This window comes from Aptenodytes forsteri, unplaced genomic scaffold (genome assembly GCF_000699145.1).
Source record: "Aptenodytes forsteri isolate BGI_AS27 unplaced genomic scaffold, ASM69914v1 Scaffold190, whole genome shotgun sequence".
Lineage (NCBI taxonomy): Eukaryota > Metazoa > Chordata > Aves > Sphenisciformes > Spheniscidae > Aptenodytes > Aptenodytes forsteri.
This window is the reverse complement of record NW_008794597.1, coordinates 201,907-222,547: the sequence shown is the minus strand read 5'-3', so window position 1 is coordinate 222,547 and position 20,641 is coordinate 201,907. Positions and strand designations below refer to the sequence as shown.

At 42.2% G+C, this 20,641-nt stretch overlaps 2 protein-coding genes across 4 annotated transcripts in view; both read right to left on the bottom strand.

Annotated features, from left to right (window-relative positions):
- The window catches only part of PPP1R21 (protein phosphatase 1 regulatory subunit 21), a 38,844-nt gene extending 38,344 nt beyond the window's left edge, over positions 1-500 (bottom strand). Inside the window, exon 1 of the mRNA XM_009272695.2 lies at positions 439-500. Coding sequence (XP_009270970.2) covers positions 439-500 — 62 coding nt within the window. The remainder of the gene's footprint in view (positions 1-438) is intronic.
- An 11,602-nt stretch (positions 501-12,102) lies between these two features.
- Positions 12,103-20,641, bottom strand: part of FOXN2 (forkhead box N2) — a 34,172-nt gene continuing 25,633 nt past the window's right edge. The window contains exons 4-6 of one of the 3 annotated variants that reach the window (XM_009272692.2): positions 19,614-19,678; positions 15,218-15,286; positions 12,103-14,756 (exon numbers count right to left, since the gene is read on the bottom strand). In XM_009272692.2, the coding sequence (XP_009270967.1) occupies positions 14,239-14,756; positions 15,218-15,286; positions 19,614-19,678 (652 nt within the window). In that variant the 3' untranslated portion in view covers positions 12,103-14,238. The remainder of the gene's footprint in view (positions 14,757-15,217; positions 15,287-19,613; positions 19,679-20,641) is intronic. The other 2 variants (XM_009272693.2, XM_009272694.2) reach the window with 2 other exon arrangements.

Here is a 20,641-nt window from a genome sequence, read left to right as displayed (position 1 = left end):
GCCGCAGAGGCCCGGCCGGTCTCGCCGCCGGTGTTTGCGGGCGGGTGCTTGAGGGCTTGCTCCTCAGGCGGCGCCCGGCGGAGCCCGAGCTCGGGGAGTGTTGCCGGGGGAGAGGGTCGTGCGCGGGGCCGGACCTGCCTGCGCGAGGGAGGGAGCCTGCAGCACGGAGCGCCGTGCCTTACTCCTTCAGAGCGCACTACCGCTGTTAGGTCTAACATAATGCACGTAATACCCACAGAAACTGAGGCAAATACATTTTTTGCAGATCCATAGGTGAAGAAGTAAAACAAAAGGCCGTTCAGTAATTTCTCATGGTTCGCAACAAGTGAGTGGCAGGGATGGGATTAGTGGGTGCCAGCGCCTGGCTCATCCTGCTGCGTTCAACCTTCAGTGCCATTGCACCCTAGTGAAGGGGAACACAGGTAAATCGCGTGTTACCGCAGGGCCGTCAGTTTGCGCTCAAGCTGCGGTAACTCGAATTCCACAGTCTCGGGGGTCATTTTGAGTATCTGCGCCCTGTGGTTCCCGGGGAGGGCTCTTCTCTGCTGTCTGGAGTGTTGCCGGGGGAGAGGGTCGGGCGCGGGGCCTGTTACCTGCCTGCGAGGGAGGGAGCCTGCAGCACGGAGCGCCGTGCCTTACTCCTTCAGAGCGCACTACCGCTGTTAGGTCTAACATAATGCACGTAATACCCACAGAAACTGAGGCAAATACATTTTTTGCAGATCCATAGGTGAAGAAGTAAAACAAAAGGCCGTTCAGTAATTTCTCATGGTTCGCAACAAGTGAGTGGCAGGGATGGGATTAGTGGGTGCCAGCGCTTGGCTCATCCTGCTGCGTTCAACCTTCAGTGCCATTGCACCCTAGTGAAGGGGAACACAGGTAAATCGCGTGTTACTGCAGGGCCGTCAGTTTGCGCTCAAGCTGCGGTAACTCGAATTCCACAGTCTCGGGGGTCATTTTGAGTATCTGCGCCCTGTGGTTCCCGGGGAGGGCTCTTCTCTGCTGTCTCCAGCCTGTAGGTGCCTTTGTTTCAGAGCCTTCTCTCGGCTTCTCCACCATTCAGCCATCCTCCTTTAGAGATTGCTTAGACTGTGCTAATTATCGCCTATTTTCTTCTTCTTTACCCTCAGATTTGCCAAACATTTAAATGTGTGTATACCACCAGCACTCCTTAAGCAGAATCTGAAGACATCATAATAGGTGTATTTGGTCCTGCCGGATATCCAGCCAATGCAGGATTTTGTTTCTGAAAATGACTGGAAACTGATGCGTAAGGAAAAAAGTAATAAGCAAAAATGTGATGATACTTCACCAGTATATGCTGAGCATCTGCTGATTTGCAGGTTAAGGGCTTCCTGGTCTAGGATAGAGATACAACAGCAAATTACTATTTTTGTTCTGTTTCCATGGTATCATTTTTTTTCCACTTGAGTTCAGCATGGTGTCTTCATAGTCTTTCCTCAGTAGCGGGTCGTGCTAGAGATGCTAAAACATCATTTTCTTACCTCCTTTTCTCTTTGTTTCCCTTAAGTAGGAGTAGATAGTAGGTGCCTGTAACGGAAACTTATCCTTTTCCTTAGTCTTGAGGCTTTGGTGGTGTGTGCTATTCTTTTGCTTATCACAGTAGTGGAGTTGGCAAGCACTAAATACAATATGGTGGCCAGATTAGTAAATATGTTTGTATCTCCACAGGAAGTCTTAATGTTGGAGGACATGTCGCTGAACCATATTGCCAAGAACAGAAACTGCACATTTTTAGGAAGTCTAAAAGGGGACAAAAGCAAAACACATTGTCACTATTCATCCAAATGATGTTGCTGCTGTTCTGCATGACCAGAAGAGCTTAAATAGCGATACTGGAATAAGAATTAAGGAAGCTCTAGTTTTTAACATTAGAGCCATGATAGACTACTCCTTCCACTCCATTTTGTATTCCCTACAGAAGTTCTTAATGAAGTAAATGGAGTTTGCAATTGCCATTCAGCACACCAGGGTTAACAGCAATATACCTTGCATGGTATGTCCTCACATGTCAGTGCAGTAAATTTTATACTGGAAAATTATTAAAAACCTTTACGATTGATTCTAAGCCTGTATTTTTAGGTTTGCATTTTCTGGGACATGTCTTTCATGAAATGCTAGATTGAAATGCTTTGAACATACCTTGCAAAATACAGTACTCCTGGTTTGTGCTGTGTTCAAAGATGCTTTTGTGATAAAATTTTCTCCCTGTATCTGGTGCAGTGAATGCTGGCAGAGAGGTTTCACAGCTGAAAGCTGGGAAAGGGACCTGAGGGAATTACAGTGCCTAGTTGAAGCAGAATGAATTGCTTTCCCACTGACAACAACGGTGTTTCTGACTGGGCAGCTAGCATTCAGGGTGGAGGAACACAGAATTCATTTGCCTACATCCATCCAGAATGGCAAGATCCAAATGTACATTATATAGGGCATTTATCATAGGAGGTAATGCCAGTTTCTTACAACACAAGCGGATGGAGTGAAACAAAAGATGGGTGCTTTTACTGCGTAAAGGCTGTAAGGCTGAGAGCTGACTGCAGGCTCATCAGAACAGCTCTACTTCAGTGTATTTTAAGCATCAGGCCAGCCTCTTGTATTTTAAAGTGTCTCTTCCTGTCTCTTACCCAGTTTCTCATGGATCCTGGAGTCCCTCTAATGCTAGGAACATATAATGTTGTAATTTATCATTGTTCCATGGTGGTACTTGGTGAACAGCTTGAGTCAAAGCTTCCCAAACATATAGGTAACAAAAGTTATGTGTCTTGTTTTGTCTGTCCCAAACATATAGGTAACAAAAGTTATGTGGCTTGTTTTGTCTGGTTTTTTTTAACTTTCTCGTAGGAAATTCTCAGATTCATCCTTTTGATTTGTCATTGCAGCTGCAGTGCTACTTCCCCTACTTTCAGCTGTGAAAAAATGTCTTTATTGTGCTGTTCCCTCTCAAGCACTTTCTTAATACTCATCTCTCCCTAGAGAGCAAGGTTGTCCAACCACTGCACCGGAGAGGCGCACAATGCGTGTTGCTGCAGCGTGGTGTCGTAATGCTTCCTTGTCAGTGACTCAGTATGTAATTGCAAAGGACTGATCCTGTCATCAGAAGTTCAGAGCGGGAGACGTCAAGTGAGTGGAATGCCAAGCAGAGTTGGGTGGTTGCCACAGGACCCCCAAAATACTACCTTCTGCAAATCCACCCACGTGGACATAAGTACACGTTACGGCGGCAGAACTTAAGGCAAGCTAAAACATGACGTGCGGAGCAAAGAAATCACTTACAAGGGTCATAGCATTTTTGCTTGTCTTGTTGGCTGTCATGGGGGAGAATGGAGAGCAAAGGATATATAGTGGAACAGAGGCTGTCCTTTTCTTATGTCTGAGCTCAGCAGCTAGTATAATGGGTGTTGAATTTTAGATGCCGTCTCAAGACAAATAATTTATTTAAGAATTACAGTGATTGTTTCGATATGTTCTATTTTCAAGCTCGTTTATCCTCTCTTCCCTGCTCAAACAGTGCCTTCCCCTCTGTCTGATTAGTCAGAACTTATACTCCCATACCCTGTGAATAGGTGCAGGTAGAGAAATAAACAAAGAATATATTTTGAATCATCCAGGATGTTTTCTGTGCTTTGGGAAAATAAACTTCATTGTCATCACTTACATGCTTACAAGTATTCACAACAAAAGGGTTTCTAAGATCTGGAAAAAATTCAAAAATGATTGGAAGGGAGCCATCTTCAGTCATCAGACTATCACAAGCAATGCATAAACCACATCCTCGGAAGCTGCAAACACCCTAAACTGGTGTTTTGTTTCTGTTATCTTAGCAACGGCAAGTACGAACAGCAGAATATGTGCTCACGATATGCGCTCGTTATTTCTCATGGTGACTGTAACAAACTGTTTGTTATATGTAACCTTTCACCTCTTTCAAAATTGGATTGTTCTGATAAAATAAAAAAAGCCAAGTACTCAAAAAAAAAAGTATATGCATGTACAGATGTGCATTTCACAGAACAGTTTCTTTTAATTATTTGTAGTCTTCGTTACCATAATTTCAGTGTTTCCATAGCATTTAAAAATAGAAATGAAAACAAGTCTCTCTGTCTCTTGTGTCCCTTCCCAGCCCATAGGATAAATAGCTTGAGTCATCTATAGGGTGTGTACGTGGCTGGGGGAGTGGTGCCTTTGTGTAAAAAGAAATTTCTGAGAACGAGAAGGTGGAAAAACTGAGCAGGCAGCTGCCTGTGATAATTCAGAGTTGACTTTGCAGCTCACGTTCCACTCGGGTACAACGCATACCAGCCCTTGGTGCAACGGCAGCAACTTCTGCGTCTTCACAGCAAATCCTCACTGATACTCTCTCCATAAAACAGCAGAACTTAGTAATGGCTGAAAAAGTTTATGTTTCTTCCATCTTTTTTGAGTGCGGAATTCCCCCTCTTCCAGGAAAATGCAACCTCTTCCCTAGCTCTGCCATCTTTAGTCGAAGGTCTACACATCTACAGCCTCGTTTCCTCCTTTTCTTCTCTTCATGCTTGCAGGGGCCATAGCTGAGAAACGTTGGCCCACCTAAGACTGCCTGCACTCAGACTCTACAGTCTTGCACGTTTGCTGGAGAAAGAAAAATAAAAGCAATGTACATTAAATCCTGAGAGACAAATTGTCCGATTTCACAGAGAAAGATAAAAGGCTGAATTGAGAAGGAGCGTTACGGAGATTGTACAGTGAGAAGTGGATGCTCTTTCACATGCAGCAGTTGTGGACGCAGACCTGCAAGCCTTTGAAAGAAGTTCCGACTCGCCCACACGAGTAACATCAACAAACCAGGAGCTGTTACCTGCAGCAAAAGTGTCATGGGTTTGTCTTAATTTTCTCAAATCTCCAGAGACAGACACATGAGCAGAGAAAGGAGAGAGATCTGGCAGATTTACCGGTGGTTTAGGAAACGTTTTAATCAGAACTATTCCTGTTCATGAGCATTTTTTATTATTATTTTTAAAAATATTGTGGCACCTCCAGAAATAATTTGGACTTTCGGAACGAGCTAAAGCCAGGTCTTCGGTGTGTAAAGACTGTCGCGGAAAAAGAAGAGGGATGGAGGAGACGTGGGGCAGGGCTCCTCACCGACAGAGCACAGGGAGGAGGCACAACGTGCCGTGCGGAAGGAGGAAGCCATAAACAGTTATTTGTACGTGGCAAGCCCGGCAATGGGAGACGTGAACACGAAGCAGTGGAAGGGGGGACGCCCCGGGAGGATCGAAAGGCAGCAGGGGAGCATGACGATCAAATTGACTGCTGGAAAAAGGGCTTTGGCGGAGACAGGTTTGTCTGTGCGGATTGGTATGGACTGGAAAGGAGAAACAGCAGGAGGAACAAAGCAGTGTCAGTTCTGAATCCTAACAATGGGAGGAGGAAGAATCTTAGGGGGAATTACGAAGCTGAAACGGACTATATTAGCATTTTTAAAAATATGAATGGTCCAATCTTTTTTTTTTTTTCATTTTATTACATTTTATGGGTTTTTTTGTACAGTTCTCAGTGTTTTTTCTTTTTTTTTTTTTGTTGTGGTTATGATACTGACCAGTAGAAGCAGCGTTATTTCAGCTGAGTGAAATATCACATACCTTTAAGAAGCCAGCAGTGCACTTGAGTGGACTTACAGGGACACGTGCAGTAATTAATCAAGGAGTGACACGGTCAGAAATATTTTCTTTTTTTTTTTATAAAATATGGGAGTAGGCTTCCAGGCCTCCACACTTTAGAAAGAAATAAAATGTGGAAAACTATTTACAAAAAAACCCCAAAAACCTCTGTAGAACTTAATCATGCTCTGTAAATATTCTATGTAATGATTTAAAAGAGTTAAAGTTTTGCAGTATTAAAAAACACCTAAATTTCAAAAAGACAGCAGTTTATTGGAATGGTTTTAGGTAAGAAGACAAGCTTCTTAACCTAGATGAAATTCAGCTAGAAGTAAGAAGACACATAATATTACTAAAAATTGAAGCTTAATTGTTATTGCCAGCTACCTATCCATAAGGATTAACTCATTTGAAAACCAGCATTCCTTAGAGAGAAAGTAGGTGCAAGCCACTTGTGCGAGCCAGCAAAGAAAGGAAGATTCACAGAATGACAATGCACTATTTTCCACCTTTAATTGCATCCCATATTTCTGTGTATAGATCAGCGCTAAAATGAAATTTGGTATCAAGATCTACCCGGGGTAGATCTTCTCCTCAGTATGCTTCTCCTCACTATGAGCCACTACGCATGAGAAATAAAACAGCAATGCTACCAGAACCAGGGTATTTGCGAAGCTGGACACCAACAAGTAGGGATTAACAACCACATCGGAAATAATGAGCCTTGACAGATCTAGGGTTAAATACTTTAAAATTAGATCCTGCTGAAAGCTGAATCTTGTCGCTTAGCAACGGCTGCATGGGATGCTGCTGTCACTCAGCGGACGCTTCTCTGGGGAGTTAACATTACGCTCACAGAAAATGGGTTATGATTGGGTCAAGGTGACATCATGCAGCACAGCGGCATCATTTTTTTAAGGTAGCATACAACACGATCGCGCCCGAGTTAATACCCAGATTTGTGTGGCCACTTGGAGATTTAAGGAAACATCTTTTCTTTTGAAATGGCTCCGCTCTGCCCACACCTTACCTGCCCCGCGGAAGGGCTCGCAGAGTCTGCGCCAAGGAGCAGGTCATTTCAGCCAGCACACCATAGTCAAACTCAACAGGTGGATTTTTAATCTTTTCAAATTACTCAGAGCCGAAAGAAAAGCAAAATGCCTGTAATTTGTGGAGGTCTGGCTGTGTATTCAGAGCATGAAACCTCCACCAGCAGTTCAGAAAACATGCACAAAGCTTATGAGAGAGAATAAAATGTACCCTTACTGAAAATAACTGAAAATTTAGCTTGCCGAGCTAATTTTAGCATTTAAAACAACTGGGAACCTACTGGATCTTAGTAAGAAACCAAGATACCAAGTTAATTAAATCGAAAAAAGCCTTTGAGGCACGAAATCTATTTTTAAAAGTAATGCTGTGTAAAGGTTGATATAGGCACCTACAGAGATTTTCTGAACGCCTGCCTGCCAACTGCAAAGCCCGTAAGCACATCAGTGCTGCGGAGGTTGGTCTGATAGGGACCAACCTGCATCTCTAGGCATGAAAATAACCAAGTGCTTAACTGCTACCAGCGTCTTTGGAATAGATACAAAAATCAGGTATTCAGTCCAATCTAGCATGCTGCCCGTTAGGGCTTGGAAAGTCAAGATACTATAGAAATGGAGATTATGGCAACCAGCATAAAAGCAACACAGAGGTAGACATACCTAGTTTTAAGAAACTGGATGTCCTTCTCTGAACATTGAGAGAGCACAGACAAGTACTTGGTTGAGGGTAGTCATTCCGATGACTCCAGCGAAGTGTGACAACGGCAAATGTAGCATCGCCTTTTAAGACATGAGGCAAAGACACCTTTGATCTGTCCCCACTGTTTTAAACCAAAAAAACCTACCCTGTAGATAACTGCAAAATGAGCTGAACGGCAACGTGCATTGATGAAATACATATCAAGGCTGACAAATCTTGTCCTTCTTCCTTTATTTGGACAGGCTGTGCCAGAAGGGAGTTCCTGGTGAGCAGGAAGGTTACCAGGAGAGATCATGAAGAGTCAGGATCGGGACAGATCTCATTAAATCAAGTTCCAGGTCACGAACTACCAACTTTTTCTGCTGACTGGGGCCTCGCCATTTGGCAGTGACAGGAAGAGAACAAAGACATGGACATACTGGTTGATAACAGGATTAGTCAACTGTATGTGACCGTGGTAAAGGCCATGACAAGCCTAGGACATGCCAGGCAAGAGTGGTGCTGGGAAACGTCAGGGAACGTATTAAGGCCAGGTTACAAAAAGCACCAGCACTCTACAAGAGTGCCTGTAGCTTTTCTCCCGCACATGCCAGCAGGCCAAATTCAAAGTGGAATTTATGTACAGAAAAGTGGTTAAGAGGAATGAAGATGATGTCTTCCAAACGGAAACCAAATAATCTTGTTTTGTTTAATAAGTCAAAAGCCTAAGGAGGGAAATGATTGCTTTTGTACTGATGTAACAGGAAAACAAACACTCTGATGTTTAACGAAGAGCTGTTTAAACTAACACTGGCAGAGGGTAGTCAATAATCTTATGTTAGCTGTAAGTAGTTTATAACTGTAAGAGCAGGTAGCTTTCAGGAGAGCCTTCTGGAAGAAAAGGGAGAACAAGAAACCCAGCTGATCTGAAGACTCAAAGTTCGAGCAGAGGCGATATTGCTTTGCTGTCTCGGGTGCAAGAACAACTCTCACAGGTAGAAACAGGGAAGAGAGTTTCTATGTCCGCTGGGAAAGTTCACAGGAACATTGCTGGACTAGTATTTGTATGCGATTACCTCTAAGCACACCAGATCGTATATTTACTCAGACTATTCAAACTAAGAACACTTACAGGTATCTGGAAGCACAAGATCTGTGAAAGTATAACCATATTCTGTGTCAAATTTAGACAGCCATTTTTGCAAAATAAATCTGATCTATTAAGTATTTCCTCAACAAATGTCCTTAAAATACAGCTGGTGTAAGTGGGTAATTGCTTCAGTTAATGCTTTATTTCGAGAGTTGCGGCTCCATACAGAGGGTCATTTCCAGCAAAGTCGTAACAGAGGAAAACACTCTTGGGAAATTTAACAAGCAACTCAAGGCTCTCTTAGCACAATATAGTGAATAACAATTAGAAAGATATCATTAACATATGATACATAGCTGTGATTTTGTCCAAACTAATTAGAGCAGTTGTTCTTATCAGTATATTAAGATGAACACTACATCAAAGATATTAATAGCGCATATATATTCTGTAATTTGTGATTTAAATATTATTTGATACGGTGATGAAGGCAAGTCTTTGTTAAAATCTACCGTATCAATTCAAGTATTGCAAAAGAAACTGTATTTCCATCAGATCCTACAGAGGAAACTTAACTCGGTGATACTAGTAGGTTAAAAAAATAAAAATAGAAGAGATGGACCAACGTCTGCTTTTAAGAGAGATAAGCATCATGTCATATCTTGTTTCCCTCCTCTGGTACTTCTGCGTCTCAGGCACTGGAGGGTCGCACGTGTGCGTGCACTTGAGGGGAAAGCTGGCCCGGGCGCAGCAAGCTGAGGCAAGTGGAAAGTGGGGAGTATTTCATTCCTGCTAATGAAGAGGGGGGTGTTCCCACCTGTGTGCTTTCTGTAAGGCCTTATGTATTATTTACGGCCAACAGACGCCGTAAATCACATCTAAAGAAAAGTAAATACTGAAAAAATACCAAAGACGACCTATGCAGCTTTATCCAGGGACACATTTTTTAAATTACCTGTCCTGTACTACGCTGCTGATCTTTGAGTATCATACAAGCAACTGAGCTGCAGCGATATGGATACAGAACTGTAAATAATCACAGATGTTTCATCAGAAAAAGATTTGAGTTATTTCTGTTTAAACAAATGCTTTGCACAGGAAGGCAATAGGCGTGCAGTAGTATTTCAGCAATTTCCAAGATGTCAAAACATACCTCGACTTCCAGGTTAAAGGGTGAAATCTTGGCCTTATAAGATGCTCTTCAAATATTACGGGCCAGTTATGGAGGAACCTGACTGTGAGCAAATCCTACTATGGATTGATAGGGTTCTGTTATTGTACAGATGACTTGCACGTGCATGAAACAGTCTTAACCAAGCTGAGACTTACAATGAATCAACATGTGGCTTTTTACACTAGCCCAGTCTTGTGGAAGAGATTTAAATGGCAAGGTAGGGGACCTGGAGCACCATCTAAGACCAGGGTCTGTAGATAAAGAGAGAACACAGCGCTTTCTGTTTGCAATGCTGTTTATTTTAGAAAAGCCCCTTTGATCATCTGAATGAAAAATGTGGGCAGAAAAGTCACAAATGTTATAAAACAAAGTTTATTCTGCAATATTTTGTCATAATGAATTGCATCTCTTTGGTAAAAATAAACTTTATAAACATTTTAATTAACAGAGATTAGCATACAAAAAACTAAACTTCTGTAAATCGTCTTTAAAACGGGTAAAGGACTAAACTGGAGGAAAACGGGTTAGAATTGGTCACCTACTGGCAAAATTATTCTAAACAAACCCAAGGACATTGCTTATGCTACATTAGAAACAAGCTAACGGGAACAGTTTAAAAACAACTCTGGTTCATTTGATCAGAAAGCATTCTTACAATTCACTTTTAAATAAATAATAGTTACAATGAATTGGCAATTATAAAATGTTTTATAAATAAAATGAATAATGAATTGGCAATTATAAAATGTTTTATATTATATCACTATATGGCATTAACATAATACTTTTAATTATGCACTTTTTAGTTTGAAGAAAGGTACATTTATAAAACAGACTTGATTATGGCACTGGCAGTTAGGTGTGAAGAATGTGCTTTAAGATATAATGGCAGGTGCAACATTTAAAATATTCTACCTTTTCTTTTCAATAAATATTTTGACTACACCATTATTAACGTGTATAAGTGTACTTTGCTTTAACCAAAGCTTGTACTTACTTTTCAGGCTGATGAAAAGTTGCAAACCATACAACTTCCATTTTACAGTCAGATTTTAAAACGTTTGATGTGACTTTTGCAAAAGCAGTAATTTAGTATTGGAATCTGAAAGGCCAATACAGGTTCGTACAGTATTCACATCAGATTTATCCTGAACAGAGCAGCCTCCCTTGTACACGAGTCTCATACACTTCTTCACTGTATTTAAAGAATTGAATGTGGTTCATTAATACTTTTCTTGCCAAAATATATCCGAGTCAACCATTGGCATGAACATTTTACATATGTCACTAAAAAAAACCAAAACCCAACAATCAAAATAACTTTTAATTATACTCCATTTATACTATATACACCAGGGTCTCTAACTGAGGTGGCAAACAAACCCAAACCCAATGCTAGGTACATAAGCGAAAGGAGAGCAGCTCTTCTCCCACTACCAAGAGGGGTGCTCCGCAACTGAGCTGGCAGCCTTTGCCTGCCAAAACGTGCGGGCAGAGGCGTGGGACAACGTGGTGGAATAGGTCAGGGGCGCAGATCAGCTGCCTTCTCCTTTGCGAAGGGGAGAGGGAAGACGGCAAAGCGTGGAGAGCATGGCCCCGCTTCCCTCCTTCCACAATTCCAGTTCTCCCAGGATGAAAGCTGTAAGGTTGGATGCAGCTTTCACCATTAACTTCTGATTAGTATGGTTTTATTGCTCGTTGCATATGGTAATTAAATGCATTGTTAGCATCCCAACCCCATCCCTTCAGAAATGCTGAAGTCATTATCACCAACTTCAGGGTTAACAGCGGCACAGCCACGCTCCTACTAAGTATTATTAACCTTCCCAAATTTTATCCGAGGCAAAAAAATAATTCAGAACCAAACCAAACCACGGAGCCGACTATGACCGCAGTTTCCAGAATACTTGGACCTTGATCCAGCTTTCACTGGAAGCTACAGAAAAGCTGCAACCACCTTCAGTGGGAGCCAGGCAGCACCCCTCTTCAACAGCGTGCAACTGAAATCCTGGCACCGAGCAAAATCCCAGACTGCTAGCAGTATTTCTGTGCAGCTGAATCCTCGTTTTTGCATTGACACAAACTCTGCCCTTTGCAGTTTTCCATCCAAGGTACAAAAGCAACCCGTGAGCAAAAAGCAGTTCCACCAAGCATTCACATCTCCACATCCCAAAATCCTAACCACTGCATTGGTACTTAATTTTCCTTTAAATAGCGAGTTTTACCCCTACTATCCATCAGTAACACATCCGATATCAGATCTAATTGGCTAATGCACCACTTGTGACATCCAGAAGACATACACATCTGCACACATGTTGCCCTGTTACGGGTGTAGGCTAACGGGTGTTCACACAAAGCAGGAATGCAGCAGAATACTTTTCTTCCCTTTCAAGAAATAAAACAATTCATGCTTAAAACTGAAATAACTGGGGGGAAAAAACAAACCAAACCAAAACACTTTTTTCCCTAGTGTTTGTGCTTTAAAAAGAAAAAAAAAAAATGTTGGCTTTAAATTCCAAAACACAAAGAACCTCAAATATTTCAGGTTTGATCCAACAGCCATTGAGTCAGCGGGAGCACCACTGTTGTCTTCAAGAGGCACTGGAACAGGCCCTCAGAGCAACAGACCTTCAGCAGCATGGCTGTGTTCATATTTAAAGTAGACAGTTTATGGCAGTATTCATGAAGAGACTGACAAATAAGAAAAAAACCAAACCAAACAAACAAAAAAACCACACTGATTGAAGAAAGGCCTCCAAATAGCCAGAAAAATACCCTGTTAGGGAAAGGTTAACTTTTGGCTCAATCCAGCACTGTTTTCAACAACCAAAACAGTGGACATTGGTTTACTAGGTGGCTCTGCTCCTAATTTTCAACCAACTTGCCCAACACCTGCTGGAAGCAATAGCTTCACGTATTAGCGAGAACATTTATGGCACATCATGCTACCTTTCGAAAACAGGAAAGATGACCTTTGATAGTTGTATACGATTTTGCAACATACTTAAGGCATCCTTATACTTACAGTACTGTTAAAACCCACTCCAACAGAACTGCTTACCCATTTTTGAACAGAAAACTTTAAAAAAAAAAAAAAGCCATCATCTACAAGAAGATATAAGCAATCACCACTGATTTTAAAAGAAAAAGGAGGAAAAAAGTTCACCATATCACTAAAACATTTTTTTGGCCGAAGGATGTCTGGGAACTATAAAGAGATTCTTTTATTGCAAAAATGAATTGTGAAGGAACTTCTTCCCAAAACAGAGAGGTCCTCCTGAGCTACGATGTACATCCAAAGCCTAGCCTTGCCCATTAGATGCCCCATATGCAGCAGGAGGCTGACAGGACTCACACAGCACAAGGCACAGTGATCTAGGAAACAAAAGGTACAGACTGCCCATGGGACAAAAAACAACGAGCGCTGGGGGGAAGGGGCAAAAATCCCCAAAGAAATTCAGGGTTCACTGATCCAAAAGGAAGCTATTCTATTTTGTCTCAGACTATGGGGTAAAACATTCCCTTTTCAGCAGCCGTTCACCACCTAGCCACCTAAAGCCTCCACCTCGTCCACATTGTCAACACCATCAACTGTTGGGTTCTTTTTTCCCCCCGAATCAGTATAGGGGAGCAGAAGGGTAGATGTTGCAGGACTATGCAGCTGCTACATATTCAACAGTGGTGGTAACACGAGGACAACATCAAACTTGACAAGTGGCAGCTTTCACTGTCGGCTACATCCAAGGTGCGCGTATGCATGTGTGCATCTGCGTGAAAAAGACACACACACCCCCTAAAAAAAGAAATTTGTCTTAAGATGAAAAAAAAAAAACCAAACCCAACCCTGTTTTCCTTCAGGAATCTGACCTGCACACAGCAGATTTGGGCGAAGGAGGGGAAAAAAAAAAAAAGAAAACTGCGGGTGGTACGCACCTCAGCTACCCCTTATCCCCACTTTTCCAGGGGGTACTTAACATCTTGCTGAAGGCAGCTCCTGGAGTGCTACAGGTTTTCAGCCGCTGTCAGATGGGCTGAAAACTGCAGCCACTCGGAGCTGCTTCACCAGCGTTTCCACCGGGACCTGTCTCAGAAGAGCAAAGAGAGGACGGGTGGGAGGAGGCAACCGAGGCCAGGACCCTTTTTTTCCCCCCTTTCCTTCTTTTTTCTCCTTCTTTTTAATCCTTTACATGGAAGTCAGAGCCCTTAGACAGGGCAAAATTCACCTCTGCAGATGGGGCCAGCAGAGATGTAAATATGATCCACAATGTGCATCGGAACAAACATCTCTCTGGAAAAAAAAATAAAATCAACTATTAAAAAGAAAAAAAAAATTAAAAAGTGATCATTAAGAAGTATGCTTTCAGGTTTTCACAAGTCATGCATCTCTTCTAATCTGAGAAGATTAAATATTTTTTTTTCTTTTTAGGCAGTGATTTAAAAATAAATGGCTAAATTATAGTTAGCGCCAAAAATAAAAAAGCAATGAGTCCTCTTATGGCTTTGATCTCCCTTGTGAAGGGTAAAAGTAGAAGAGTATTGCCACAATTAAAAAAAATATATGTATATATTCAACACTGACAAACATACTATTTTTTCCTTTGCTTGTGACAGTGGGTCTTTGCAGTACTTATTAAGGAACTCAAGCACGTTTGGATGCCAGCAAGGTGGAGCAGAGACCCCGCTGCTTCTTTCAACTCCTCATCAATTTCTTGACATAACTCCTTGAGTGCTTTGTTGCTAGGCTGACTTTCCTCAGAGGTATCTACACAAGGTTGTGATGCATAGCCACTGTCTCCAAGAGGATCATCTTCATAGTCAACGTCTGTATCCACTTCGCTGTGAAATCCTTCGCTGCCATCGCTTCCGTCATGGCTGGTCTTGGAGATAAATTCGTACACCTCATCAAGGGAGGACAAGGAAGACACGCTGGACCTAGATGCACAGCGCTGGGAACCCATGCTGCTGGCACTGTAGTTGTGATCCTCCTTCGGATCGATATTGGTGGCCGCAGAATCGTTTTCCTGCAAATTTATGGAACTGGGAGGATTGAACGCACTGCCATAACTCCTCTTCTTAGGTGTCTTCAGAGGCTGAGGTTTCTCACCTATTAAAAAGAAGATTCGTCAGTAAGCAAATACTCCAATGAGATCACCTGCAAAATGAGCACACTATGGCCAGCTGACTGCAAAGTAAGCTGAACATGAGCATTTAAGAGTCGTAATATCTTGTGCACATTTACTGTCATCCACAGAGGACAACGGTCTTTAGCTAATCACAGCTAAGAGCTGGAGAAACAGAGAAGTAGCTAAGAAGCTCTTCTTACCATCTAGCACAAAAAGGGCAGGGGAAGAACTTTGCAGAAAAAACAAAGTTAACTGGGGAAAAAAAAAAAAGGTGGTTCTATCAAACTCTGTAATGCTAGCAGAAAGAATAATAAACCAGAATTGCTTCTTGACTGCTCTTACTATTTGGAAACTAGACCATACTCGTTTCCTGAAACTTTATAGAGAAAACAGTTACCTACTGGGTAGAGAAGAAAAACAGAGTAAAATGGCTTATGCTTACAGTCCAACATCCCTTGTTGAATGGAAGTATTTAACAGCATCATTGCAGTAGCAGCATCAATATCGGATTCTGTGAAGGAGAAACAGCAAAACGTTAGATCTCGGGTAAGCCTGACAAAATGAGGTCCTTAGAACATACAAAGAATATATATCTGCGTATATTGGCCTGCAATAAAGAGCAGGGGGAGGGAAAATGTACGAATTTAGGCAGAGCATGACTCTCATACAGTGCAATACAGTTACAGAACGGTCTCATATCTTAACTATGATTTTCAAAAGCTGAATTCTCACATTGCACTTACCAAAGCTGAAGCCAAGAATCAGCGACATTCATTAGACGTTCGTATGACGATGCTGTTGCTATACTTATCAACAAGTGGTTTTTGTTTGTACCGCTTGAGAGAGAAAGATTATGCCTATGGCACAGCAAAGCATCTCAGCAGCTTCATACCCTGGTTATGTGAATATGCAAGGCTAAGGAACAAACGCACCCGTTAACGCAGCACTAATTCAGCACAGCTCTCTCCTCCAGCAGTATTTTTTCACACTAACAACAAGTCAAACAGAAGAAATCGAGAAGACGAGGGGGGAAAGGGCACTGAACTGCTTGATCTAGAAAGCATGGGGATCTAAATAATAAATAGGCACTTTAAAAGGTTTAGGTGAACTGCGGCGCCTTTAGCTATGGCGACGAGCGCTGCTGTAAACCTCCATCCTTTGCCGCACGGAGTGGATTGCTTACATCTCAAAAAGGGCACCTTGAGGATATTATGGCAAAGAGTGACGTTTCTAACCAGAACCAGCTGAAAAGGAAGAGAAGCAAGCACGCCTTTCCCACTCATTTCAGGACACGCTCACGCACTTTAAAAAAGAGGAAATCCAAGGTCTGCCTTTGCTCACTTCAGCTATGGACGATGGAGAGACAAGCTATATATTCCTCTCCTTACACAGGAGAGAAATATGTAAGACTATATATATAAGGTGGACTAACCAGGCAAAAGAGGAGCAAAGATACAGTGAGCTCTCACATATGAGCGGTGAGTGGAGAAGCGGGGCTGGAAGACAATGCGTGGAAGGCGCTGGCAGTGAGCAGAACGTGCTCTCAGTCCTGCTGAACTGGAACTGGGGAAGTGAAGCATCAGCATGGCGAAAGTGAAGCATCAGCAATGTCATTTTTGATGGCATTTCTTCCCCCCCCCGGCCCCCATCATATGCATTAACTATGTTACTGAATTTGAGGGGAGGGTTAGTGTTGGGAGGGAGACTGCAGAATTGTCAGTTTGGCTTCCTTATCTTATATAATTGTCCGTAACTTCATCTTGGTTAAGGAGAAATTTGGAGAAGGTGACGTCACCTTGGGAATGTTGTACCAACATGGAAAGGGGACTGAGCTGCTGTTTCCAACACAGGTTATAAAACATACACGTTCCCCCCTTGTTTTCACTTTCTATCATTTTAAAATCAGCATACTTTAAAGTCTGTCCCATTGCACTCATGAGATTATTTTATTTTATTCAGTTTTGTCTTTTTTTGGCAGCAACAGAGCCCCTGAATTTACAAGTCATATGTATCCAACTGACAAAAAGAAATAATAAAAAAAAAGGGGGCATGAAGAGTTAGTTTCCTCCACTACCATAATCAGAAAGTGAAATATTCCCATTCCTTACTTGCTATCACAGACATTTTATTTTAACGTATGATGTTGGTATATAAACACCACCTTGTTAAAATGACAAGCAATCAGAGGCATTAATGCAACACAGAATTACTACCTGCAAACAGTGTTTCTGCATGTTAGTAGCCCTGAAGAAAGAGGAGAGACACTTCTGCAGCGTCTTCTTAGCAGTGCTCTGTGTCACCGTTAATGTGCTTTGGCGTCATTTGCGATTGCTCTCCCTGATAGAGCAGTATTTCCCAAATCTATGCTTCCCCAGCAGAATGGCTGAGGAAGTGCCTTATTACAAGGAATTCTTTCATCTGCACAACAGCTGCCGTATATGACCCCAGGAACGTTAATGGCTTTCCTCTAACGCCAGGGAGATGCTGAACAGGTTCACCGAGATGCAGAAATTAAATGAGAGCAGATATACGTTATTATTTCGGCACCTCTGGTGTAGCAAATTGGAATAGTTAGCATCAGACTGGCAATCTCCAAACCTGTCACAGGACACACCAGCAAAATCATTAAGAGGAGGGGGATTTCTTGTATTCTCTAACAAGCCCTGAGAATCCCCGGTCTTCCCAAGGAAACATATTCCTCCTGCAGTCCTGCAGGCAGAGGAGATCTAGCGGCCCTGCAGCAGTCAGCCAGCCAAGGATGCTTCCTTGCCACCAGGGTACCACCATAAAACCTCCTTCTGGATGCATGGAAATTATCATCTGTGGACCAGGCAGCTGCTCGGTCTTTTAAAAACCTTGGCTTTGCTGCCCCACCAATGTTTCTGGCTTGTGGCTGAAAACTAAAAGTAACCTTCTCACCTCAACAGCCCACCGTGCTAGCAAAACCAGAGCGCTGGACGTCTGCTATGCTGCTGAAGTCCTACTTTGTCGGTGGCCTTTTATTATCCTTTTGAAAGAGCTTTAGCAATACTCCCTTTACAACAAATTAACACATGCTCGCTTTTTCTTGGTATCAGCCCTTTAACAAATGAGCACGATTCACTTTTCAGCACTGTTTTTAAAATTATTATTTTTGATAAGGATAAGCCTTCAGTGGATTAAGCTTTATTACTGAGGTACAAGACCTGTGCTCAACAGGCTTCTTCTAAAGAAATGCTGCGATATCCCAGCATGCTGTCTAGCTCCCTCCTGGTACCAAGGCCCACTAAAATGTTTTAAAATGAAGAAAACTTTTTAAAAAGTACATATGGGAAAATGAAGTAACCATCTTCTGCTCAACAGCTGTTGCTACTTCTATTTGCATTTGAATGTCGGTGAAAAACAGATTTCCATCTTAAATTATTTATTTTTTTTTTAAATCTGAATCTAGCTGGCTGTTTTTCGTCGTGGAAAGCAAAAGTAGAAATCCCTAGGACAGAACTACGGCCAAGTCCTTGTTACTCTAACACTCGTTAAAACCTGTAAGAGTAGGTATATGCCAGTGGGCCGAGGAAGGGGACACCAGAAGGACAAGCAATGCTGCACTTCAGCAGGGATTCCCTGAAAATAAACAGCAAAAAAACCCCAAACCAAAACCTGTGTTCTTTCTCAGTAGTAATACCACTTTGGGTTTGTCTGTGCTACAAAAGCGTGAGCGTAGCTACGTCGACATCCCCTGCTCAGCTTGCACGCTGCTGCCGGTGCCTATCTGGCCCCTCAGGCAGGTTTGCAAGTGCCGAACAACTGCCCCAACAGCGGTGCCAGCTACTGCAGGGACAACCAGGAGGGACAGGCACCTTCTGAAACGTCGACAGGTAAATGTGTTGTGCTACTGAGTTCCTGCCATGGCTAGAAGAGATCACTCATCTACAGTAATATCCTGAGCATGACTCGGTCCGATCCAATCTTTCTCCACCAAGCTTTGGTGACTACGGTTAAAATAACATTTATACAACATAAAAGCTTTTGGTTGTGGACATGACTTGTTTTCTCCTGCATCTACTTCATTACTTGTGCAGGAAACACAGAGGGATATAAATTTGGTTGAGGAGCAGCACTGCAGCCTACAGTATCAAGACCTGTATTGTATCAGAGTCCATACATTAAACCCATCCTATTCCTCTCTCCCAAGAGTTAAAATGAACATTTTGCAATTTTTAAGGTGATACCTTAAACTAAACAGACATCATGAGGCTATTCTGTTAACTGGGTTAATATCCAGAACTTAGGTCTTCCTGCATAACTACACTGGCCATAACACCAGCCTGTGCCCAACTTTTTGGCAAGTGAGTGAAAAGTACCAGACAGCTGTGAAATACTCCTCTGAATTGTTCCACATTCCCCTGCAAATCCTGTCATGCTCTCCCAGCCGCCTGTATCAAACAACCAACTTTAAGGCACTTCTATGGCCGCATCCCACAAGTTTTATACATTAAAATTTGCTGCCTTCTGCTCTCAGTTCTTGGTAACCAATAAAACTAGCGTAGAGATATGTAGCTTTCAGACTGGTTTTCTACCAAAGTATTCATTCTTTAAGTAGGTCATACTTGGGAGTGATGTGTCTGCTAAATACCTTGCTGGCAGAACAAGACAACTCCTATTACATCTTGAGATTCATCTTATGGATTTAAACTTAATACACAAGTGGCTAATATAATGAGCATGCGTTCTACTACATCAGGATTTTTTGTAATCTAGTGGACCCTTCAGAGCAGGTCCATACACAACATCAGTTGGGCTTCAGTACATACTTGCAACTAAAAACAAGGGGGCAGAACGAAATAAAATTAAATGTTTACCTTTGAGAGATCGGCCGTGATTCTGCTGAAGGACTGAAGTTAGGTAGTGAGGGGACGCTGACCTACTGAAAAGAAATTCAACAGGTCAAAGCCAAGCCCTGATTAGCCAAATGATTTGTACAAAGTATAGTAGACACAATACTATGATCATAGAAAGGTAGAAACAAAACCAACCCAATCACCACAATTTGGTGGGCAAGCAACTTCTATTGCCCTCAGCAGATGGCTTGACACATTGGTTGGTGGTTTATGTAGCACGATTAAGCGATCGTCAGCATTTGGAAAACACCCCCAAACACACACACTAAGCAAAAGTCTTGCTGGCAAGAGATGCTAATTTCTACAGATTTTATGTACCTGCCTAAAGGCTGGATTTTAAACAAAGATATGTATTTTTCAGTAAGTAAAACCTACATGTGAACAAAACATTAGCTTATACAGGGATGCTTAGAGCCCAGGAGCAACAGAATAGCTAAGGACCAGTTGTGTCCGTCTGCTCTTCAAAACGGTGGTGGGACATTAACAAAAACGAACGGTAGTGTCATGCAAAAAGCCAGGGAAGAACCCACACCAAGTTATCTGCCGATTTTAAAGTTATCTGAAGCTGGGCTGTTTTGGTGATGCTGTCTGCTTTTCTGCATTATCAGACCAGCTTTGCACCGGAATAAAGGGCAAGTTATAGCTTTCACGTGGTTTTCTGCCACACACCCAGCCCTAATTATTCAGTTCATTATAAAGGTCCTAGCAAACATTTAGAAATAAATACAACAAAAATAGTACACAACTATTAAAATTGCATGAAACATAGCAATGTGCCATCTTTTATAGTATCGCTAGAAGAATCCAAAGGGTGATGAGCAGAATTTTCAAACCCAACCTGTAACAGCAGCCTCACAAGATTAATGGGGTGACTTCTACCATTAAGGTGTGTTTACCTTCTTTATTTCTAGGCAGTTCTATTTTCCAAAATAAGGCACAGCCACAAATCCCCCCCCCCCCAAAAGCCACGCGGCTCCCAGGTCTTTTTT